At 59.1% G+C, this 23,694-nt stretch overlaps 8 protein-coding genes across 8 annotated transcripts; 2 read left to right on the plus strand and 6 right to left on the minus strand.

Annotated features, from left to right (window-relative positions):
• Positions 1-438: 438 nt before the first annotated feature.
• TRAVEDRAFT_71441 (uncharacterized protein) lies at positions 439-5,048 on the plus strand (the record flags this gene model as incomplete). Its single annotated transcript, XM_008039537.1, has 10 exons — positions 439-892; positions 942-1,156; positions 1,209-2,255; positions 2,314-2,837; positions 2,888-3,031; positions 3,082-3,376; positions 3,437-3,736; positions 3,794-4,427; positions 4,479-4,589; positions 4,663-5,048. 10 exons carry the CDS (start codon positions 439-441, stop codon positions 5,046-5,048), a joined length of 4,110 nt encoding a protein of 1,369 aa, XP_008037728.1.
• A 230-nt stretch (positions 5,049-5,278) lies between these two features.
• TRAVEDRAFT_121270 (cyclopropane-fatty-acyl-phospholipid synthase) lies at positions 5,279-7,193 on the minus strand (the record flags this gene model as incomplete). The annotated part of the gene is made up of 9 exons (XM_008039538.1): positions 5,279-5,340; positions 5,398-5,438; positions 5,499-5,592; positions 5,660-5,833; positions 5,947-6,076; positions 6,149-6,406; positions 6,481-6,779; positions 6,845-7,013; positions 7,071-7,193. Coding segments are annotated over 9 exons (1,350 nt in total), but the record flags the coding sequence as incomplete, so codon positions are not given.
• Positions 7,194-8,946: 1,753 nt separating this feature from the next.
• TRAVEDRAFT_46642 (uncharacterized protein) lies at positions 8,947-9,570 on the plus strand (the record flags this gene model as incomplete). The annotated part of the gene is made up of 3 exons (XM_008039183.1): positions 8,947-9,322; positions 9,406-9,501; positions 9,539-9,570. The coding sequence occupies 3 exons, from the start codon at positions 8,947-8,949 to the stop codon at positions 9,568-9,570; spliced, it is 504 nt and encodes a 167-aa protein (XP_008037374.1).
• An 82-nt stretch (positions 9,571-9,652) lies between these two features.
• Positions 9,653-11,796, minus strand: TRAVEDRAFT_46643 (uncharacterized protein; the record flags this gene model as incomplete). Its single annotated transcript, XM_008039184.1, has 2 exons — positions 9,653-11,428; positions 11,494-11,796. 2 exons carry the CDS (start codon positions 11,794-11,796, stop codon positions 9,653-9,655), a joined length of 2,079 nt encoding a protein of 692 aa, XP_008037375.1.
• A 662-nt stretch (positions 11,797-12,458) lies between these two features.
• On the minus strand, positions 12,459-12,962 carry TRAVEDRAFT_122287 (uncharacterized protein; the record flags this gene model as incomplete). The annotated part of the gene is made up of 1 exon (XM_008039539.1): positions 12,459-12,962. The coding sequence occupies one exon, from the start codon at positions 12,960-12,962 to the stop codon at positions 12,459-12,461; it is 504 nt and encodes a 167-aa protein (XP_008037730.1).
• Positions 12,963-14,773: 1,811 nt separating this feature from the next.
• Positions 14,774-16,676, minus strand: TRAVEDRAFT_46645 (uncharacterized protein; the record flags this gene model as incomplete). Its single annotated transcript, XM_008039185.1, has 4 exons — positions 14,774-14,792; positions 14,863-16,421; positions 16,473-16,483; positions 16,538-16,676. 4 exons carry the CDS (start codon positions 16,674-16,676, stop codon positions 14,774-14,776), a joined length of 1,728 nt encoding a protein of 575 aa, XP_008037376.1.
• A 956-nt stretch (positions 16,677-17,632) lies between these two features.
• On the minus strand, positions 17,633-19,901 carry TRAVEDRAFT_46646 (MFS general substrate transporter; the record flags this gene model as incomplete). The annotated part of the gene is made up of 12 exons (XM_008039186.1): positions 17,633-17,764; positions 17,827-18,026; positions 18,081-18,183; positions 18,246-18,303; positions 18,359-18,382; positions 18,435-18,459; positions 18,521-18,974; positions 19,036-19,264; positions 19,322-19,458; positions 19,508-19,523; positions 19,579-19,616; positions 19,674-19,901. The coding sequence occupies 12 exons, from the start codon at positions 19,899-19,901 to the stop codon at positions 17,633-17,635; spliced, it is 1,644 nt and encodes a 547-aa protein (XP_008037377.1).
• A 760-nt stretch (positions 19,902-20,661) lies between these two features.
• On the minus strand, positions 20,662-22,974 carry TRAVEDRAFT_46647 (sugar transporter; the record flags this gene model as incomplete). The annotated part of the gene is made up of 13 exons (XM_008039187.1): positions 20,662-20,793; positions 20,852-21,051; positions 21,110-21,224; positions 21,268-21,325; positions 21,376-21,399; positions 21,456-21,480; positions 21,541-21,976; positions 22,030-22,109; positions 22,162-22,310; positions 22,369-22,505; positions 22,564-22,579; positions 22,642-22,679; positions 22,738-22,974. The coding sequence occupies 13 exons, from the start codon at positions 22,972-22,974 to the stop codon at positions 20,662-20,664; spliced, it is 1,647 nt and encodes a 548-aa protein (XP_008037378.1).
• Positions 22,975-23,694: the final 720 nt, after the last annotated feature.

Consider the following 23,694-nt stretch of genomic DNA (forward strand, 5'->3'; position numbering starts at 1 on the left):
AGCACTGTGTCCGTGTGGGACCAAGAGCCGCACCGGCGCTCGGGTAAAGCGCATGGAGATGAAGCAATTTGCAACGCATATATGCGGTGGAGTACGAAGATCGCTCTGAGCGCTGAGGGGAGGACCTGGAAGAGACGCCGAGTCGTCGAGACGACGTAGGTGTTTGAGCGCTAAGATGAAGAGCGGCGTTTGGTACGAGATGGCCATATATGGCAGGTGACACGGTTGTGGCTTGTGGGCGTCGGCGCGTCGCAGCATTCCCTCGCGATCACACCTTGTTCCCGAACTACCACCATCTCCCCGACACCTCATTCGGGGCCATCCATATCTTGCTTTCGCCTCTCCTCGCTTTGGTCGCTCACTCACCCGTTCATTTTCGCTTTCGGCTGCAAAGCCCAGTGGTCATGATTCCGTGTAGCGGCGATACAGAGGCCGGCCATGTCTCAAAAAACACCGAACCCCCTGGCTCACCCTACGTTTTTCAAGTCTCCTGTCAACAGTCTTCTTAACACCCTCGCCAACGATACGTCCGAGCAAACGTCTGTCCACAGCCTGTTGGACGCGTACAGCACGCTCTCCTGTCGCATCAAGGCCGTTGCAAGTTCACTCGCTTCCAACTGCGAAGAATATCCATCCTTACAGGTCCTGAGGAAAAACGCTGTACCTCTAGGAAGCTGCATACAACGCGACATCCGACGGGCATCTGCGGATCCCCTGTCCTCTAATTCACATGTGGCTAGTCTGGGGTCTATATCAACCCCACCGATTCAGACCACGAACATCCCCCCGGAGATCGTCAACACAGCTAGGGAGACAGCGATGCTATGCCGATACGCGCTTCAGCTTGTCTCCAACATTTTTTGCTTGCCCGCGTTGTTCATTCTCTTTCCCCGTAAGTATCCCGGGCATGCTTCTTCCAACTCTTTCTAATCTTTTCCTAGAGAGCGTACTGCAGCAGCTCCTAAACGACGTCCTGGTGATAGCGCGATCGTCTGAGCTGGTGAGCTTTGACAGCGACAAGATCCGCTCCCTTGCCGCGTGGATATTCTCCACCTTACGATTGCCCCCTTCTGTCATGGCCGCGAATGCAGACCAGGTCCAAGCGTGGCTAAACGACCTACCATCGGCTCTTGTTATTCAGCCGCGGGCTTATGACGTGAGTGCGTATGCGCATATACCTCAAGCACCGACTGAACTTCGAACCGCAGATTATACACAACCTGTTGTCAAGATTCCCCGACACGTTCTTTCAGCGGTCTGCTGGCCTTCTTCCCGAAATACTCCCCAGGATGGTCTCGTCTGACGCATCTTCGCGCATGAACGCCACGATTGCCTTGGCTGGCTACGCTCTGGCCCGCCTCTCTATCAGATCTGCGATGACGGCCCCTGACACGCTTGTGGCTGTGCACGACTTCATACGGTCCCAGCTGCCCAGCAACCGCCCAGCAAAGATCAACCAGACGTCGAAACTATTACCGGACTACTTTGCTCTTGCAGCGAAGGGTCATTCTACGTCTACCGACGGACTTGGACCGCGCTGGGCGATCACCGCCATCTGTTGCCTTACACTTCTCTCTGGTCCGGGAATCTTCATCGGGACACGGCCGATGAAGCTAGTCTTGGACACCGTTGCGGGTGTTGCCAGGAGGGGAACAACGATGGCCAGCCTCGTCGCATGTGCGTGGCGATGCATGATATGGGCGTTTCTACAGATCCCAAGCGAGGAGCCAGCGGACAGACGTCCCAGTCTACAGGAAGGTGCTTTCGATGTCGTTAAGCAGGACCCTCGGGGAGGTGCAGGGGCTTGTCTGGTCGCAGGCCTGCTGTATCTCACACCCGGACACGGAACGCCCACTTCCCACGCTGTTTCGGACCGCAACCTTCGCTGGGCACTGGTCGTATTGAAGGACCTCATCTCACATCACTCCCAGGCTGTCTACGACGATGGTCTCGCATTGCTTGGCCGACTGACTAGCGGCATCGGCGTTTCGGCCGAACTGTCGACAGCTTCGACGGACGAGGAAGGTTGGCATCCGAACGATATCGTACCGAAGGCTTTCTTGTCGCGGCACATCCTCAAATGCGACGCGAAGTCGTTTGACGCCGCTTTGGAACCTGCTCAGCGATTCGACGCGTCGGTGGTGCACTCTCTCACCGAAGCAGAGATTGTCGACCACTGGGACTCCCTTGCAGAGATATGGACGTTGGCGGTGGAGAGAGAGTTGGGTGCGCAAGGAGCGACGCTCTCTCTTCCGGTAAGTGGTACCCAACACGTTGCGCTATACCGACGGAGTTTGCTTATGCGCATCCCAGGATCTTCTCGCCCAAGCTTGGCAGGCGCTCTTGTTAGCACAGACACAGCTCACCCAAGAGCACGGCCATCTCACGGCCGATGCTGAATTCACGTTCAAAGCAGTATCCGCCCTCGCGCACTTCCTCGAATGGAGAGGTTCTCCAGCCGCCGAGACAACTAACGTCCGCGACGTCCACACCCAGTGCCGCATCCTCTGTCTGTGCAGTCAGCTGTTCAAGATCCTGAGCCACGTTTTCTCCGACGCGTGGCTCTCAACGGCAGCTGGAACGCTTCTCACGTCCGTCCTGCAGCATCCATTCAATCTCTCCGACGACGACGTCAAGACTTCATGGGCCGAACTCTGCTCCGCATTGGTCTCCGTTAGTGCACCGGTGCTTATGGCGCGTCTAGCTGTGGAAGATGAGGAGCATGCAATCATGGATCTTAATCGGGAGCTATGGCGCCTCGCTGCCAGACGGTGGAACTCGATGACACTCACCGCTACCTGGGACGACTCCCTTGACTTCCTTGCTATCCCGTTCAAGTCAGTTCGCTTTTCGAATTGGTTCTCTACGTACTGACTCGTAGCGTTAGGTTCTGGTTGATGGATGAGGAAGAGATATTGCTTTGGACTAGTATTGTCGACGTCATACTCTCCAACGCGGCACCGGATGCTGAAGGAACATTGTTCATGGATGAACTCATACAACGGATCCCCGAAGACGCTGCTGTTTCAAAGTACGTTACTCTCACTGTATCGGCTGATGATACTATAACTCTGTGCGTAGAATGCTTGAAGTGCCCGCCATCGTTATGCATCTGCTCCCACACCTGCAGCTCACCCGTCGCCTCGAGCGCCCTTCTCGGTTCCTGCAAATCATCGATGTCCTCCTCTCCGACCTCTACTCCGACACCCCTGAGCACATATCGACGGCTCTGAAACTGTTGAAACAGCTACGACCTGTCCTGTATAGAATTCGTCCAGACGTCATCGTGGATGTCTTATCCATGCTCTCGAACAGCTTAGCCCTGTGGATTGCTGACAAGGCCGAGCTTTTGCTCGTAGAGGAGTACAACGATGCGGTAAGTGCCGCGTTGTGATATGACTCCGTTTGGTGCATTTACTCATCAGCATATATGCAGATTATTCCGATATACTGCGACGTCCTGCTTGTGTTGCACGACACCTCAATCACCCCCAAGATCCTGGACGCGCTCGCGCACTTCCTCTACTCCGCATTCGTGCGTATGCCTCACCCCTGCCATGGGCCAATCGCCTTCTACGAGTTCTGGAAGCACATCCATCCCTCACTCAAGCATATGCACGTCTCCTACCCCGACGAGATCAAGACTGCATTGAACGCTTGTCGAGATGCCTTTGGAGCTCCATCGTCCCAAGATCACTCGTTTGACACCGAGTCGCATTCGGGCTCGCAGGCAGAGGTGCGTTCTTCCCCCATGTGGCGACAAGCCCGGCTGATGGCTGAATTTGCGGCGCAGTGGGTGTCCCCGGTCAAGTCGGAATCCTTCACGCCGAAGTCGGTCCGCGCCGGGGTGCATGACTTCGAGAAAACGCCTACTACGGGGAAGCCTTCACCCTCTCTCAGCCCGGAAGTACCCTATGAGGGTCCCGCCTCATCGCGCCGGCTGCGCTCGTCGGCGCGCTCTTCGCGGACGTCTCCCAGGACGCGGCACGACAAGGATGCGGCGAGCTCCGACTTCATGCCGAGCTCGCCCTCGGATGCGGCACGTGCGAGGCGGATGGCGGCGCGCCCCACCAGCCGTGTCGCCCACGAGAAAACCGCCAGGTCGGCGGAGAGACCGCTCAAGCGTCAGAGAGTGGATGTGTCGTCGCGTACCCCTCAGACGATCTCTCCGTTGAGCTACGCAAATCGATCGGGTTCGTCACGGCTCTCTCCGGGATCTAAAGGCAAGGGCGCGAGTGCCGTACTGCGTACGCGCGGCGACTACGGTATTCCCAGCGCTGCGTCGACGTCCGCAAGGTCGAAAGGCAAACGCGTCGCATCCCGGCGTAGCCCATCGCCTCCCCCGAGGGCAGCTGATGTCGAAACACCCTCATCCGACGACTACGACGCCTGGGAGGCACCCATGGGTGACGTCCAAGAGCTATCAGGTAGGCCGAGCAACTCGACCTTTCCAGCGGCGTGTAAACTGACAGGCGTAGACGAGATTCCAGACAGCCAGCCGTCAAATGAGGGCGAGGAGGACTCGTTGCCGAGCTTTATGAAGGCAGGCGCGCGTGATGCAGAAGACTGCGCTGAGCATGTCCACAGCGGTGCGTCTCTCTGACGCCGTCTTCTTTTTCCGAGTTTCTTGAATACTGACTCCCTGCTTGCGCGACCTCCCAGACGACACGATGATGTTCGACGACGCCATCCTCGACATCAACGACCTGCCTACGCCCCGCACGCTCGGAAAACGCGCGCGCCCCGCGTCGCCCGTACGCATGCACACCGCGCCCGCCGACCTATACCCTCCGCATTCCCCAAGCCCAAGCCCGATCCCCCGCCCGACGCTGCCCCGCGCACAGACGGCGTCGGCGCACCTCGAGGGGCTGCGGGACGTGGTCGACGCGCTGAGCGAGGACAGCTCGCAGCTGGACGTGGGCGAGATCGCGGAGGCGGCGGAGCTGACGAACAGGCTCGGGGCGCTGTTGACGGAGAAGCTGACGAGGAAGCTGAGGAGCGATAGGGGGGAGGGGTCGAGTGAGCGGGGGGCGAGCGAACGGCTGTGAATGTCGTGGGATATGCGGGGATTTGGGGGTTGACAGGGATTCGGAGGGGAAGAGAATGTTTGATGCATACATATGTTATTGCTATCATTATGGTTACATGCCTGGTAGTGTATACCGTGCGTCATTCCCATACTCTATGGACGTCCGTCTTCGAGAACGAATGAACATTATATACGTGGTTTCGGAGCACAACGAATGTTCTATGAAGACCGTGCGGCGGACGGGCGCATCTACTCGTACACCTGGCATCCATACTCGACGTTCCCTTCTCGACTGAAAGTGATGATGTGGTCTATGAAGCGGTCTCAGCACTGTCGTCCCAGGATAACACACCGACGAATACACTCACCGCCTAGTCTCCGCGTGGTGAACCCGACCTCGCAATAGCAGCTGCATCGTACATAATTAGCTCCTGGCGACTGGGACACGCACTAAACCTCAGAGACGCACTAGTAGTATATCCACTTCCGCCGGAACACCTCGATCTCCTCGCGCGCCTTCGCGTCGTCCGTGTCCATCACCCCCGGGTACTCCGCCTTCAGCGCTGCCGCCCCCGCACGCGTCAGCCTCCCGCTCCCTTGCTCCCCCACCCCAGAACGAGAGGGACTCACCGGGCACGATGGTGTCCTCGAAGCGCGCCTCGAAGCGGCGGCGCCACTCGCGCAGCGTGCGCGCGTAGTGCGGGCCGATGTTTGATACGGCGTCGACGACGAGGCGGCCGTGCGAGCCCTTGTTGAGCGTTTCGATGAGGAAGGCGAGTGTTGGGAGGAAGCCCCCGGGGAATACTGCAAGCGGGACGCGGTTAGCTCGGTCGATGAGGGTAAAGATGTAGGGCGGGGCTTACTCTATGGAATAGTTAGCATTTGACGAAACGCGCGGAGGACGGGAGGGGGCGTACGCACCCATTTCCGGATAAAGTCCACTTCGCGCATATACTGCTCGAAGCGCGCCTCGGGGATCGTGATGCCCTGCACGACACCAACGCCCGTCTCCTTGTTCAGCGCCCAGTCGATCTTCTCCCAATACGTCTGCCGCAACCCAGCCCGTCAGCGTCCCTCTCACCCACCCCCTCCCTACACACGCGAACACGAAGCACGCACCTCCATATACTCCCTCCCCACCGCCTCGACCATCTCCACGCTCACGACGCGGTCGAACGCGCCCTCCCACTCGCGCGGCATGTCCCGGTAGTCGAGCAGGTGCACGCGCACGCGGTCGCCCACGCCCGCGGCCTGCGCGCGCGCGTTCGCGAGCGCGGCCTGCTGCGTCGAGAGCGTGAGCGTGTCGACGGTCGTGCCCGGGATCGTGCTGGTGACGAGGATCGAGAGCGCGCCCCACCCGGAGCCGATCTCGAGTATCTGTTTTGACGCAGGCGCGTGAGTTAGTCTAGGTTAAGAGGGTGTGTGGGAACAGAGAGGGGGGGGGGGCGCACCCTGTGTCCGGGGCGGATGTCTGCCTTCCGCAGGATGTGGCGCAGCTTGCGGAACTGCGCGGCTTCGAGCGCGTCGGGGCCGCTGGGGGGTTCGGACTCGGCGCTGGGCGCGGGGAAGAGCGCGAGCGCGTCGAACTGGATCGTTTTGGGCGCGTCGTCGGACCCCGCGAGGGTGCTCGGGGTAGACGCGCCAGTGCGAGAGGGGGTTGGGGAGGACGAGCTGGACGAGGGCGGGTGCAGGTCGCCGTCGAGCTCGGGGAAGATCGCGCAGGAGTAGGTCATGTCTTTCGAGAGGAAGCCTGTTCATTGCGCACGCTCCGTGGTGAGCGGGGAAAGTGGACGCATATAGTCGCGGAAGGCTCACCCATGAACATGTTATTGCTGATGTCGTAGTGCGCGCTGATGTTCTTGCGCGCGTTCGCGACGGTGTTCACGATGTACGAGCCGAGTCCGACCTGGGGCATGCGCGCCATGATGCGCGAAAACAGGGAGTTGTCGAGCGTAGACAGCTCCGCGCGGTTTGCCAGGAATACCTGTGTGCGCGACGTGTGAGCGCGACCCTGACGGCGCCTGAGCGGAAGCAGACGTACCAGGAAGACCTTCGCAAGATCATCACAGTCTATTTCGCCGTACATGTACGCCTCCGCGAAGCCGAGGTCGCCCATCGCGCAGAGCCGCAGCCAGAAGACGGGGTTGCGCACGGTGAGCTCGGCCTTGGGCGTTTTGAGGGAGTCCGCGTCCGCGTCCGCGTCCGCGCCGCCGTGCACGTCGCTGTCCTCGCCGAAGCAGTACGTGCGGTCGGCGGTGTGGATAGTGAGCGTCCCGTTGGCGATGTCCTTGAGCAGCCTGTCGCGCGCGACGTGAGCGCGGTCACACGAGCGTCTGGGAGTGGGACGCACCCTGCCGCTGCTTTCTCCGCCACCGCGCAGAGCGGGGCCTTCACGTACGAGGACGAGGACGCGACGAGGGAGCTCACGAGGCTGCTCATGGTGGTTCAGAAAGAAGAGAGGGGTTCGGGCGTGGCGACGGGAAGAAGGCGCGGTTTTGTAGCGAATGGGCTGCCGGAGAGGGCGGAGGCCGCATTGGCGTGCGCGGTTGCCAGCATCGCGGATGGCGTCCCACAGTCATTGAGGACGGCGGTGACGGAGCCAGGGGAGCGGATCGCGCTATAGCTTCAGCCGCCGTGCACGCATCAGGGCACGAAGGATGCTAGCGAACTGGGCTGCGTGGATGCCGTCGAGGGCCCCGTACCGCTCCCCCGGACGGCGTTGACGTTCCACCAGTTCGACAGCCGGTTGGTGCCCGAGCCCCCCGCGAGCCTCTCGGTCTCCCGGACGACGGCCTTGCCGTTCTTCGCAGATTCCTCCCAGTCTGCGCGACGCCTTGGCACACGGTTCTGCGCACTCACACTCCCGCGCGAACATGAGCTTGTGCGAGTGCATTGGTGTCAGGGAGAGTTGGGGGCGCGCGATCAAGCCCTCCAGCTCGCGTCCGATCGCGCCGTCGCGCCTCGAGGGCGTCTACCACACGCGGTCACGTGGAATACAGACGCCGGAGAAATAAAATGCTCGGCGCTCGCTCTCTGCTCCTGCACCACGACAGCACCAAAGCCGCGATGCTCACACCGTACAGGACGCCCTCGGGCGTCCGCCCTCGTGAGCGGGCTAAGGTCTGAGCATTCCAATCCCTCTCGATCGACTCTAGCCGGGTCCGGTCTTAACAAACCGAGCGTCGCACCAGAAACACACTCCGCGCTGGGGTCGTCAGACTCCCCTTCGGGGCCCCGGAGAAGCGCTGCGGCGTCGAGGGGTGGCCAGCGGACTTTGGGAGACGGCGCAGGGATCGGGCGCGCACGCGCCCCCTCGGCGGCCTGCTCGCGCGGGCTGAGAGGGTGTGCGCGTGCGCCGTCCTTTAGTGCACTTCGCGGCTCGCGTTCACGGGGCCTCGCGCCCCTGCGAAACTCGATTCAGACTACTCTGGTGCTGTTGTGCCCACTTGCAATTTTTTCCTATCCTTTGCGCTCTTCGCGAGTTGTCATCGATCTCGCCATCGCCCATCTGCGACGAAGCTTTGCGATCGCTGCGGACATCAGGATCATGGTACGTACATATTTTGCATTCATCGTGCATGCGCTGATATATCCAACATCATGTGTAGGACGAGCTGCGATTCGTGGGACGACTAGCAAGGCGGCGGAGAGGGTGTGAGAGATGGTGTAGGATAGGCTCAACGTGTATGTCGATATCGTCTCCAATTGCAGTAGATGCGTCGTCTGTTTTCTCCTGTCTGTGTCCGCAGCTTCAGCTCTCTTACATTCCAACGATCACGTTCACGTGCGGAGTTTGACACGCTGTGAACACGTTTGTCTGCGAACCTCTTCGCAAACCACCTCTTCCTGACTGCGACGTACGCGCTGCGGCCGCCCCGCAGGCTTCGCTGAACATACATAGCACCTGCACACTCGCGATGTCGCAGCTCACCTACGCATCAGACGCAGGCACTTCCCAACCCGCGACCTCACCATCCCCACAACCATCCCCACAACCACCCTCGCACATATCAACGCCAACACCCCCACCCGTACCCTCAACCCCATCCAACAAGGACAGCGTACAGTCCGCAGGCTCCGTCGAGGCGCAGCTCGAGCGCCTCACATCCGCCGTGCACGAGACCGGGCACCTCATCCACGTCTGCACCGTCCTGTGCGAGGAGCGCTGCGCGCTGGCGCTCGCGCGGGACGAGCAGCAGGCGAAGCGCGCGGAGAGCGTGCAGGAGCAGCTAGCGCGCATGCTTGCGATGACGCAGGAGACGCTGAGGAGGGAGCGCGAGGTGCGCGTTACTGGTGCGTTGTCTGTGTTTGGGTGTCTGTGTTTGGGTTGGGCTGGGGTGTAGGGTGCAGGAGGTGACACTGACTGGGGATGGCAGCGGACCCGGAGAAGTATGTGTTGGACCTAAGGCGCGCGGCGTTTGGCGCGGGGAGCACTGCGGACTCAATTTCGCGGTCGTCTTTGATGGATAGCGGTGAGTGCTTGAAATGCATGTCTTGCTGACTGTGCAGCAACTGAAAATACTGTCGACTATACAGATTGATGTGTATGTACTGTGAGTTGAATGAGATCAAAGTGGCCTATATACGGTGTCAGGCTCCGTTCTTCAACAACTGCTGACCCCATCAAGCCAAAGCCATGGAGGCATCCACACCCGCACACTCGGCGGCGCCCCCAGTCCTCCTATCTCGTTCCCCCTGCGTCCTCCGCTCGTCCCTACGCACCTTCGCAAACCGCGGCACAAGATCACACACCTTCTCCCACCGCGCGCCATACAGCCGTGCCGGCGACCACCCCGCGCGCTCCGGCCCGTCGATGTCGCCCAGCGCGTCGTCCTCCTCCGTCTCGAGCGCCTCCCAGCCGTTCTCGACCTCCGCGAACTCGGGAAACGCGTCCGAGAGCACCGCTGCGACCACCCACGGGTCCGCGATCGGGGAGAGCCCGACGAAGAGCGTGTCGAGCGGGCGGCGGGGGACGCGCGTCGTGAGGTGGGCGCGCGGGACGAAGGAGAGGGTCGCGTCGAACTCGAGCCCGAGGACGGCGAGGCGCGGGGTGTGGCACGTGAAGGCGAGGACGCCGAGGAGCGTCGCGCGCGGTTTGGTCCACGCGTCCATCGCGCCGACGTCCTCGTCCTCATCGTCAGAGTCAGCTTCCTCGTCAGGGTCGCCTTCATCTTCGCCGTCCAGTGCACCGACTGCAGGCGCGTCCCCGTGATGTGCACCCTCGGGGCCCCCATTGCCGCCGTTCTCTGCGTCCATGCGCACCTCACGCATCTCGCCCACGCGGATATCCGAGGCGAGCTTGCCCCACGGTGAGTGTGTCCCGATGATGAGGCGTTCCAACTGTGGCCACGCCGCCCCCAGCCGCTCCAGAAGGGCGTCGTCCAAGTCGAATGGGCAGTGAATGTCCAGCATGACGTCCTCCAAACTCCTTAACGCTGTCAATGGTTCCAGGGCCACCGCGCCAATAGGGTCGGGCGCGCGCGTGCGTCGCCGCGGGGGAACATGCTCTGTGCTCGTGCCGTCCGTGTGGAACACGTCGCGGACTTCGACATACAGCGTGGCGATGCGGTCTCGCGCCGGCAGGGCGGCGATGGTGCTGAAGAGCGCGTCGATCTCGCACCGCGGCACGTCGTCCTCGACGCTGATCGACAGCTCCTCAAGCTCCGGGGAGGCCACGCAGCGGATGAGCTGGGTAGGGAGTGCGAGCGTGCCACCCGGCACAGTGACAGTCAGACTTTCAAGGGACACGAACAGCGAACGCGCAGGCAGGACAGGATTCCCGGCGGCGGTCCACAACGCCCTGGGCGTGCTCACGACCAGATGCCGCAAGCAAACCAGGCATCCGAGCTGTTCCCATCCCTCCGGGCCGATGGGCAGGCAGTTCTCGTTCAAACGGAGGGATATGAGGTTCCGGAACGACGCGCACACGTTCGCAGACACTCCGGCGGCCATGGCGGCGCTGCTCGGGTAGAGGTTGAGCTCGAGCATCTCTAGGCGCGGCACCCGTTCATTGAGCCGCGCAAGCATGTCTACGAACGCCGTCTCTTCGCTCGGGGGCGGCCCGAGCTCGGGGTCGCGCCGGATCCACGCGTACGACCGGTACCCGTTCTCGCGGCTGTGGATGGTGAGCTGGCGCAGCGTCGGCGCGAAGAGGATGTCGAAGGCGCGGAAGACGTCGGACGGCACTGAGGGCTTGCGGAAGTAGTGGATGCGCTTGATGTTGGGGAGCAAGGGGCGGCCGTGCAGGAGCGCGGCGAGCGCGACGTATACGTCCGAGTGCGCGCAGGACAGAGACGCTTTCTTGGGGAGGTGGTAGCAGCGGTAGTCGAGGGCCTTGACGCGGCGGGCGTACGTGAAGAACCGCTGGAGGTCGACTTCCTCCGGCGTGCCCGCGAACATCTGTGGAAGTGGTGCGGTCAGGCCTTGCAACACCACGCAGAGCTGAAGACAGAAAGAATATTTACGAATATCTTATCGTCCAAGACGTCTTTGTCGTCAAGCATGAGCTTTCGCACCAGATGCGTCTTTCTCGGCATGGTGAAGAAGAGGAGGGCTATGTCTGGGATCGTGTGCCAGAGCACGTTCAGTGCAGGTTCGTGGAAGAGCCGACAGGTTCGCGCCAGCGCCGCGACCGTCTCGCACGCGCGTGGGCCGAAATGTATGCCACCGCCATTCGGGCCCAACAATACGTTGGAACGGCCGACGAGCACTCCACATATCTGCTCGAGGATCTCCTGGGGGATGCGGGTTAGGGCGCCGGTGGCCATAAGCCTATGTCGGTGGTAGCGGTGGTTACTAGGTGGTGGTAGGACGAAAGCTACGGTGAGTCGCCTGTCTCTACTCGAATGCGCGTTTACTTGAGACAGACGGGAGTCATAAGCGACGCGTACGAGAGCGTTTAGTAACCCGAGCGACTTTGATCGCGCTGGCCATGGCGACTGGAGCCTAGGCTAAGTAGCGAGACTCACTCTCGGACTCCATGGTCAAGTTTTGTCTACAACGCAGTGCACACACAGCTGACAGTGATCAATGATTTAGTAGGGAAAATACATGATCAGGCCAACTAGCAGGCTTGCATACCCTCAAACCGCAAAATCCCCTTTGTGCAGTGGTTCCAGGTGCAAGGTACATACGTACTCGTATCCAGAACGCTACGCACCTAGAGGTCGTCCACAACAGCCATTCCAGGCTTGCAGCACGTAACTTTTGCAGCTGGCACAGGCACCCGGGCGCGTCCGATTTTGCTGTCGTCCATGACAGAGAAGACTAGTGAGTTTTACTCGTCGTGTGTATTTGCGTCGGTCATATAGCCGAGACAACATTGACCACAGATTAACATGTATTTGTCGCAACTGAAATGCGGTAGTCACTTACACCGCCCGTTATGAACCCAACGATCGCGTTCTACGCGCCGCCTCCGCCACTCGACTCAATCACTCTCTTCTTCGGGATCTTCGCCCAACTCGAGCTGGTACTCGGGCGCCTTCTCGCCCGTCTTCTCCCTCTTCCACGCTCTCTCATGCCCCCTGATCTTTGCGAACTTGGCTATAAGCGCGCGCGCGTTCTCCCATCGGACCCCATACCGCTTTGGGAGAGACCACCCCTCGCGCTCGAGGCCCCACTGGTCAATCTGACCATCCGGCTGGTCGAACTCGAGGGCCTTCCAGCCATGGTCGATGCTCTCTAGCCACGGGAATATGTCCGACAGAAACGCGGCGACCGCCCACGGGTCCTCGATCGGCGACAGCCCGACGTTGAGTGTGAAGACATGCCGCGGGACCATCCCGAGGCCCGGCCGCCGCTCGAGCCGCGCGGGGGGCAGCGCATCGAGGGACGCGTCCAGCTCCCACCCGAGCCAGTCGAGCTTCGGGCAGAGGCGCGCGACGGTGGCGAGCCCGGCGAGGGTGGTGCGCGGCCGCGTCCAGGCGCTCATGCACTGCGCATAATCCTGGGTGCTCGCGTCTTCGCCGACGCGGATGTCGGTATCGTATATGCCCCAGGGCTGGTTGACACCGAGCGTGAGCCTCTCGAGGTTCGGCAAGGCGCGCGCAAGCTTTTCGAGGAAGGCGTCGTCGAGGTCGTGTGGACAGTGGATTTCCAGCTCGATGTCCTTCAGGTTGCGCATGGATAGCAGTGGCGTAAGTGTCTTTTCGGTGATGGGGTCAGGTGCGCGAGTGGGGCAGGGTCGGGCAGCGGGGTGGTTTGCGACCGTGAAATCCTCTGCAGGGTCTTGTGCGAGATCTTCTGCGGGGTCATCTACGAGGTCTTCTACGGAGTCTTCTGCGACGTCGTCGGCGAGGTCTTCTCCATTGTCTTCCCCGGGGTCGCCTGCGGGGTCGTCCGGCGCGGGACCTGTGCCGTCCGGGAAGACATCTGCGACGCGCACCTCAATACCGGTGATGATGTCGCGAGACGGGAACGTTGCAACAAGGTTGAAGAGCCGGTCGATGTCGCCCCGCTGGGCCTCCTCGTTCGCGCACATGCCCAGCTTGTTGAGGACAGGCGAGCTGACGCATGCCAGGATCGAGACCAGCAGCGCCATCGTAGACCCAGTCATATGCAGATACTCCAGCGCGGGATACAGCGGGCGTGCGGCGTGGCTGGCGAACGTCTCCAGGTCGAAGTCCGCCTCGGAGGCCTCCACGTCCAGATAGAGCCAGGACAGGCTAGAGAGGGTGCCGAGGTGCGCGAGCGCAAAGGGCCCAATCGCGAGTCCCTCGATGGGAAGGAAGAGCCTGGTGAGGTTCTGGAACCCCGACGACAAGGTGGTGGACATGGCCCGCCCGATCGCACTGGGGGTGCCGAGGTAAAGGCTCCAGCTTAGCTTCTGCAGGCGCGGCCCCGAGAGTTTCTTCAGGTGCTGCAGCATCACCGCGATGTCCTCCGCCTCTTGCAACGGGTCTGCACTTGGCGACATGCTCTTCCGGGGGTGAAAGCGGACACTGATCCTGACGTCAAACGTCCGCAGCCGCTTTCCGAAGAGGATGTGGAAAGAGCGAAAGACGGCAGAGGGCGTCGAAGCCGGGCATAACCAACTGATAGCCTTGATGTTGGGGAGCAGAGGGCGGGTGCCCAAGATGGTCGCGAGTGTGTGATACGCCTCCGGGCCTGCATGGTAGGAGAGAACCTTTTCAGGCAGATTCCACCCTTCATGGATGGACTTGACGCGGCTGGCATAGGCCCAGAACCTCCTGAGGTCATTTTTGCGTGGCGTGCGGGTGAAGTTGAACGTCTGCAGTGGAGGACAGACCATTTCGTGTGAGATCGTTAGAAATACTGGCGGCAAGAGATGAACTTGCGTATATCTGGTCATCCTCGTCGGGGTCCACGCGGTATACATTCTCGGGAAGAGTGTAGAAGAGAAGGGCTATATCATGGATATTTTCCCAGAGCACATTGAGCGCGGGCACCTGGAAGAGCCGGCAGGTCCTCGCAAGGGCAGCAACCGCACGATACCAGACGCCTCTCTCGTGGGCCTGCCAACCTTCGTGTAGGGCTGATTGACATATCTCTTCTATAACCTTCGGAGGAAGGCGGGAGGCGGCGGGCGTGGTCATGGATGGTAGGGATGGTGAAGAGTGAACAGTCGGGTGGCTCTACGCCATCGCAATATATACGTCTAGTACAAAGATGTTAGTAAGATAGAGTGAAGGGTGGAAAAGAGCCATTCGCGATGTCGGCCTCGGGCAACGGGTCAAGATGTAGCAGTGTCAAACGACGTGTTAGTATTACACAAGTCGCAACCTAGAGCTCTGAGCTGAGACTAAATGTACGAGCGTCAGTATCCTTTCTCGAACACGATCTCAACATACACCAATAAAATGCCAACTTACCCGCCATCGGGATTTCCATCCACATATCCAGGCGCCCACCAGATCTCTGCACGCAAGTCCGGCCCCGGAAACTGCCTCCCATTCCTCCCCGCGCACGCCCTTTCCTGCGCCCGCACTCGCACGAACCACGAGTAGAGAGTTTTGATATCCGCCCAGTCCTCCGCTTCGAAGCAGTCCGAGATTTCGGAGAGTTGCGGGAACGCCAAGGACAAAAACACCGCAACGTCGTAATCGTCGTAGAGCACGGACCCGGAGGTGTCGAACTCTCGTAGCGGACAGACCGCAGGTCCAGAGAGGTGCACAAGCGGGGTCGAGTGGAGTTCGCGGGGCACGTAGGCATGTATGGAAGGATAGGTCCAGTCGACCGCGACCGCGAGTTTCGTCGGGTGGGTCGAGCGACGCGCGAAGTAGAGGAGACCCAGGGACGTGGGGTAGGGAAAGTCGTCATCCTCATCTGGCCAGCGTACGTCGTGGGGACGGGGGCGCGCATTCCGGTCCCATTCGAAGACGAGTTCCACGATGTTTGGCCAGCTGTGCGACATGATGTCCAGTGTCAGGTCATGAAGGATCGTTATGCACTGTCCCTTGACGCGAAGGCGCTCTAAGGCGGATAGAGCGTGCAGAGGTGCGAAAGTTGAAGAGCTGTACATTTCGCGGTCCATGGCGCGCTTGCCTTTGGGTGGGGTAGTAGCACCGACGGTGATGAAGAGGTCAACGATCGAGCGGGCAGAGGGGAGTTGGCTGACCGCACTGCAGAACACTTCCAGGAGAGACGAAGGTGGCAGCTGGTCGCTTCCACATCGGACGCACACTTTCTGTAGTGAGGGGGATGACAAGATGTGCAGGAAGGCCGTGCACCACTCGACGTCGATATGGTAGAAGGCAACCTTTCGGAGGGCGGGAAACAAACCGGCAGACCGTTCATGGGGCAACGAGTCCCAGCAGCGGTAGTCGGCTGACTCGACATGAAGTAGCAACGACTCCAGACAAGGTAGTTTGCCCAGCGCCATGAGAGTGTCTGGCGCGACAGCGACATCGCGAACGTTGAAGTTTTTTAGGCCTTGGAAGAGGCGATCCTGTGGGTTCCAGTGGAGAGAGTCTCCGATCCGACAGGTATGGGATGTGGGTATGGCTTTTATCTTGAGTGACTCCAGGGCGGGAGCCACAGCTGAAAGGATACGAGCGAGGTCGTTGGCACGTTCTGGACACCGGCACGGGCCAATGTAGGATATGTCCACCTTCTTTAGTGTGGGTCCAAAGAGCAGGTCGGCAAAGTGAATCGGGGTTTTGCGGTAGTTGATGTCGGGTCGCATCGTCATTTCCTCATGAGAGAGAAACTGCAAGCCGGGTAGGAGCGGCTTGGGCCCAAAGGCGAACAGGAAGTCCCACACCAAAGAAGGGATGTGGTGGCTAGAGGTGGTGAGGTACCTGAGTTTGTCGTTGGACGGCGACTCTCCATTTACGGGGTCCCGTGGAGACCAGTCTCCGAGCTTCTTGACACGCCTGGAATACATAGAGAATCGCGCGAAATCTTGCCTCGCTGGCGCTCGCAGGAACATCTATGTGCCGATGTTCAGTGGACGTCCACGCCCCAGTGAAACAACACTCACCAGCTGTGACCCTGTCTGGGGATCAGATTCTTTGGTGCGCTGGTAAATAAACGGGGCAGTAGTACATAGGTCCTTTGGAAATGTGCACAGGAGCGGAGCAATGTCGCGAAGATTGTGCCAGAGCGTGTCGAAGGCGGGCTCGCTGAGGAAACGACAGGTAAGAGCGAGAGATGTGAGGTCGCGGGGTGGATTGTCGTCCCTCATGCCAAAACAAGAGGAGTTTGCATATGCGCAAGAGAGATTCCAAGGGTAAGGAGCAGAGGGCAGGCGGAGCCATGGGCGTGGATGTCTATGGTCGCCCGTCGGTAGTCGATGGTTCGTGGTCGTCCGCATGTCCAAGCCTCCACTGAGGCGCGCTGTTCAGAAATGTGCAGCGCCAGGCGAGCGTCCTCTTCGTGCCTACTGACGGAAGGAGTACTGCCGCGTTCGTGTCGTAAGAACTCGCCAATATTGATTGGACCGAGTAGGAGTGACGTGGGCGCTGTCCCATCCCCGAACAAATGGTGTCGACTCGATACATAGACCAAGTACGAATGGGCCCACTGCAATCGACATATTTGTAAACCCGCGTGAGTTCCGTTCGGCGAAACTGAGTCGTGACCCGCAGTGAAAAGCCAGACCAGTAGAGTACGACAGTAGTGTTGTCGTCGCACCGCCGATATCGGTCCATAGAGAGTCGAGTCCATGTCAATGCAGCACAGATAAACGAGTTCTTACTGCCAGTGAAGCTAGAGGTCTTGGCGTGCCAGTGAGCCTGAATGTTGCAAGGTGGGGTGATGGTACTCTGCAGACCTGCGAGCCAGCGCGCGGCGGGCTCAGCGTTGTGTGCCAATCTCGATCCGTCACTGTCGCGCGTGTCACCGCCCCGTGGTACGTGACCAGCGCGTGAAGTTCGCGATGCGCCTACTGCCCGCAACGGCTCACCTTGATCTTTAGATCTTTAGACGGTGGCACCTTGCGCCCACTAGTAATAATCGGATATGACCTATACCGGGTGGTTATCAACTCTTTCACAAAGTAACGCAATGTGGGATGGATAAAAATGGTAGGCGTGCTGCTGACTCCAAGTAGCCAAGTAACATACATATAACAATACATGTCTTGAGTCCCACATCGTTACCTACTTGGTGATTTCCCTCGTTTATGTACACCCATAAGCTTTATATCGAAGCTTTGCCTCTTGGCTCGAACGGGATGAAGAACGCCAGAACACCCGCCAGGATGAAGCACGCGCCGGCAACATAAATTGGGACCGACGTCGTCAAGTTCGTGTATATCGCCACAATCGGCGCCTGCAAATCAGTTTCCCTGTGAGCAAGTGCACTATGAAGACATCGGTTGATGGGGGACTCACCAGGGCACCGCATAGGTGGTTGGCGGACGAAACGAGCGCGCTGCCCGTCCCGCGGTCCTTCGCGGGGAAGACCTCGGGCGACATCGCGTAGAGCACGCCGTACATGATGTTGTTCGTCACGCTATACCCGCAGTTCCATCCCAGGAGGGCGTTGGACGAGCGCGCGGTCGTCGCCGCGAAGAGCAAGACGCCCGTAACAACTGAACGCAGATGTCTGTCAGTTGCTGAGCGGCGAGCGGTGTGGAAGCACGTACTGGATGACGTCGCCAGGGTGCCTTTCCTACCGAGGTAAGGCAAGTCGACCATCCATCCTGCGATCAGGGCGCCAGGGACGCCTACAACGCTGAGGATGACTTGCTATTCGTAAAATCGGCGGTGTAAGTACATCATACGCCCTTTCATGGAGAATTTGTGCGTACGTTGCGATATGTGATGTTAATTGAGCCATCCCCGAAGTCCGCCCCTCGCGTAGCCAAGCTGCAAAAATGGTTATCCCCCGTGTTTTAGCAACCGCTTTGAGAAAATCACTCACAAGTATGGCAAAAAGCCGTTGTAGCTGAAAGCTGATCAGCACTTTTGAACACAACGTGCTGCATAGAAACACGCACAGAGGGAATGCAAGTCCAATAAGCGCTATATGGATGTTCAGGTCAGTACGGTGGCTCTGGTGATCACCAAAGACCATATCACACACCCCATATGAGAATCAAAAGCGTCGTCGACAACGCTATCTTCGGCGTAGCGAACAAGCCCTTCACATGATCTCCGCCAAACGTCCTCAACGTCCTCCTCAACCGCGCCTTCGCGCTCGTGTCCTGCTTGCTGCGCACGACCCCCTCCTCCCGCTCCCCCTTCTCCTTCGCGGTCTCGACGACATCATACCGCGACAGCATGTCCAGCGTGAGGCTCGACTCGACGCCATTGAAGCGCGCGACGGCCTGCACGACCGCGACGGCCTCCGCGTCGCGCCCGCGGCTCATGAGGAACTTGGGCGACTCGTGCAGGTGGAAGATCGTGAAGCGCAGGAAGAAGAGGAGCGTCATGAGCCCGCCCATCGCGTATAGGAAGTACCGCCAGCCTTGGTTGGACTCGCGCGGGCAGTCGTCCGCGGACGCGCAGGAGAAGTTCGCGAAGAGCGGCCAGGCGACCTGTGGGAGATATATTAGCGTTACGTATAGTATGGGAATGGAGTGCGACGCAGGTACGCACAAGACTGCCGACGAGTTGACCAAAGGCCCACCAGATGGACAGCACGGTGAGCAGATACTGGTGCGTGGGTGGGATGAACTCCAGAAATATGGCCGAGTCCACAGGGAGGTTCCCGCCCACGCCCACACTCCACACCGCCACGAGGGAGCAGAGTGTGACGGCGTTTGGCGACGCGCCTGCGGCCATTGCGAAGACTCCAGTGATGAACAGCGTAAGGTTGAACGCCCATCTACGAAGACAGCAGGGATTGAGGAGTGCGCTGGATGCGAATGCAGGAGAATCTCACCGTCGCCCCCATATATCTGAGGATATGCCCCAGAACGCACATCCAGCTAAGGAGCCGAGGGCCTGGCCGAACTTGAGCCACGCTCCCTGGTAGTGGAATTCGTTGATTGTTGGGGGAAGAAGTAATCCTGTCACGATCTGGCGGAAGATGAGAAGGCGAAAAGGTAGTGTCTTCGGTTGAACTGACCGGCCACAGATTATCGCTGCATGTTGGTATAAGAGGTGAACTCAGCAAGGGTATGTGTACTATAAACTTACGAAAACCACCCGAAACCAGTAAGGCAGAACAAGTACCACTAGAAATTATTTTTAGTATTAGTTGTATGTCCATGATACGAGGAGAGTGATCGCACCTGGTACTTTCCCATGCCGATTTCTTGGAATGCATCTCCGAGAACCCGTGCCTTTGCATGATAGACCGGGTCTACGGAATTGTCTTCTTCGTAGATGTCATGGCTTTGCTTGACCGGAGCCACCTTCGTCTCGGCTGCCAATGATGGAGCAAGCTTCTTCTCGTCAACGTCTTTGGAATCCGCGGAGTAGCCGGGTAGCTCTGCGATTGGAGGTGTTGCGGTTGACATGTTGCGGGCCGTAACTCGGAGCGTTAGGAGCGTAGCGCAGAGCGAGCGTGAGTAGACCGTCCTAGCTGACGGCGGGTCGTACGATCCGAGCTGAACGAAACGCACATCCTCCCTGCTTGCTTAAGAGCAACTGGACACCAAAAAACTGCGCCGTCTGAGGCAGAGATGTCGGCAGACTGATGCCAGACCCCAGTGCTTCTCGAACGGAACGGAGGGTGGCTGTCGGACATGCGCCAAGGTTCGCATGAACGTCTCCCCTCTGCGTCCGATACGCGTACCTCTGAATCTTCTTCGCACCCGCATCGGTAGATTCGTGCTGCCCTGGCGCGCGGTGGAGCAGGGGGAAGAAGGATGCCGCGCGCGGGCAGGGTTCTCTCCGACATGGCTCTCGCACGGCCAACGCTTCTTGAACTGCGTCGGACATCACGCGGGGGGCTCTGCTGTCTTCTATATGATGCCTGTCGCGCTGTGGGTTCAGATTGAGGGCCGAGGAGGTCGAAATTACGATACGAGAGTGCTCACCGGATGCTCCAAACTCTGATGGTAAGCGCACGCAAGTTGGGGGACCGATGACGACATATCCGCACCTGCCGTATGCGGCATCTCCTCATCTGTTCCTACCAATCGCAGAAGCCGCATTGACTAGTACTGTTCACGCAGGATGATTGAGAAAGCGTCCACTAACAGCGAAGACGAAACGGCTGGTGAGTATTGCAGCGGCGGTCGACAGAGGAAGAGTCTGAGTAGCAATACAACACCCTCAAATCGAGGCTCTTCCCCTCGACTCGAACGGCAGCAATAACGAGATAGAGCCCGCCACGAGGAACAATGCGCCGGCAACCCAGATAGGCACCGACGTCGCCAGATTCGCTTTCAGTGCGATAATTGGGGCCTGCATCGCGCCGCGGTCCATAAAGAAGCATATGTAGAAAGGAGAGGAAGACGCTCACCATGCTACCGAACACACGGCTTGCAGACGCAACGATAGCGTTGCCCGTCCCGCGGTTCTTTGTCGGGAAGAGCTCCGGGGAGACCGCATAGAGCACGCCGTACATCACGTTGCTAGTGAACGTGTAGCCACAGTTCCATCCCAGCAGCGCATTGGACGTCCGTGAAGTCGTGCTTGCGAACAAGAACACCCCGGTGATGACTAGTGCAGATAAGCGTTCACATGAACAACTCTTTGAGCATGATCAAGCGGGACGTACTCGTCGATATCGCAAGGGTGCCTTTCCGTCCCAGATAGGGGAGCTCAACCATCCATCCTGCAAGCAGAGCACCGGGTACTCCGATGACGCTCAGAATGACTTGCTGCAAAGAGTACTGGAAGGGCGAACAGAACGTGTGAGAGAAAGAAGAGACCTACGTTACGGTAGGTAATGTAGACGGACCCGTCCCCGAAGTCAGCTCCTCGGGTAGCGAGGCTGGCATGGGTTTTAGTGAAATAAAATATGCTGACGACAATTTGACTTACAAGAATGGGATAAAACCGCTGTAGCTGAAGCATTATGAGCGGCCTATACTTAACATTTACAGGGTGGCGAAAGAACTCACAGAGAGAATGCTAGCCCAATGAGAGCTGCGGGAGACAACTCATATTCAGCTACTCGCCTCCAAAGAGCACCCCAGAACGACGTACCCCAAACGATGATGAGCAACGTCGTCGAATAGGCCAGCTTCGTGGTGGCAAACAAGCCTTTGACATGGCTCCCGGCAAACGTCTGCATCTTCCGCAACACCGCAGCCTTCGCGCTCGTATCGAAAGCTGCCTCGCCCGGTACGACGCCCTTGCCCAGCCGCGTCTCCACGTCCTGCAGCATCTCCAGCGTGAGCGTAGAGACGCGCCCGTTATATGCTGCGACACGGTGCACGACTTCGACCGCCTCGGCATCACGCCCGCGCCCCATCAGGTACTTCGGCGACTCGTACATGTGGAAGACGAAGAAGCGGAGCACGAAGAGGAGCAACATTAGTCCGCCCATGGCATACAGGAAGTACCGCCAGCCTTGGTTCGACGACCGTGGGCAGTCCGCCGCGGATGCGCAGGAGAAGTCGGCGATGAGCGGCCAGGCGACCTGCATGATAGCAATGATTAGGGTAGTTAGTGAGGCTTTTGAGAAAACCGTACCAAACTGCCGACTAGCTGGCCAAACGCCCACCAAATTGATAAAACGGTCAATAGGTATTGGTGTGATGCTGGGATAAATTCTGGATACTGGGTGTTGGTTTGTGTATGCTCATGTCTGCTCGTTTTACGTACCCAGAAAGACAGCCGAGTCGACGGGCAGGTTTCCGCCGACACCAACGTTCCAGACGGCCGTCAATGAGCAAAGTACGACGAAATTTGGTGATCCACCCGCAGCGACAGCGAAGACACCAGTGATAAGCAGTGTGATATTGAAGCACCACCTGTACACGAGTTCAGATACGCATTCCGACAAACGAGCGAAGGACGAATGCTACGCACTTGCGCCCCCAGACATCGGATGCGGTGCCCCAGAAGGCCGCGCCGACCAGCAAACCGATACTTTGTGCGAGCCTCAGGTAGGGCCCTTGGACCGCGAACTCATTCACCACAGGGTCCAGAATCAAGCCCGTTGCGACCTATATCGGGGAGGTCGAATGTGAGATGCGTATGGGTAGCCTCGAGATCCTAACTAACGGGCCACAGGTTATCTCTATGGGACCCATATCAGTCCACATGTCGCGTGAGTACAACAGCCGGGAAGTAGCCACTTACGAGAACCATCCAAACCCCGCAACCATGAAGAGGTACCACTGCGACGGGCGCCGTCAGCCATATGTCACAGCACGCAGCCGCGCTGTAAACGCATACCTGGTACTTCCCCATCCCAATCTCCTGGAACGCATCGTTCAAGATGTGCGCCTTCGCATGGTATACCGGGTCGACGGCCGAGTCGTCGCCCTCGTACATGTCGTGCGTGTCGACGGGGATAGGGTGTGCCTCCACATGCCTGGAGTCCCCTTTTTCCGCCTTCGAGTCCTGGGACTCGGACCGTGCAAGCTTGTCCTCCGAGGCGGTCGTCGCACTCGTGTCGGGCGTGTCGAGCATGGCGGTTCAAGCTGTGCACAGAGCTATTGCGTGGGGGCTGAGAGGGGCTGAGGGACCGACGTGCAATTTGCGACGTTCATCTCCCGCAAGCGCACAGAGGAGGGGAGATAACGGTGGGCCTGAATCGGCGACGGGCGGTGAAAGCAGGCCTACCCTCGTCGATTCAGGCATCTTCGTTGCGTCTTTGGGCTGCAACTGACGTCGGCAACTTGAGAAACTCGCGGAGGCTCATGGCGATATCATGGAAGGTATCCTTGTGCCATTGATGCGTTCATAGCGAGCCCCACTCGGTAGCAGGCTGCCCCGAAGACGCATGATCGCCTGAGTCTGTGACGACTGCAGCATGGCTGCCATCGCCGCTAGCGTCTGAGTAGAACCTTGCTAGTGCATAGTGGCTAGTACATATGGCGCTCCAAAACACGCCTGGATGGAAACACATCACTTTCTAGCTGTAGTTAAGTATAAGTTAGCTCTGACCTTATACCCACTGCCAGCGAAGACTTACCTGGAATTTCATGTCGGGGGTCTGGTCGAACGAGTTCGAGGCGAAGACGACGTTCGTATATGTATGGCTGCGCTCGCGGTAGCGCTGGTGCCAGAAACACGTCGGCAATCTAGATCGAATTCCTTCGATCAATATTGTTCTCCGCGCCTCCTCCTCTGACCGTAGATTCCTCATTTCATGGGCGATACTCTCCCTTTATCGCCTGTTGACCTCCA

This window comes from Trametes versicolor (assembly GCF_000271585.1).
Source record: "Trametes versicolor FP-101664 SS1 unplaced genomic scaffold TRAVEscaffold_5, whole genome shotgun sequence".
NCBI lineage: Eukaryota > Fungi > Basidiomycota > Agaricomycetes > Polyporales > Polyporaceae > Trametes > Trametes versicolor.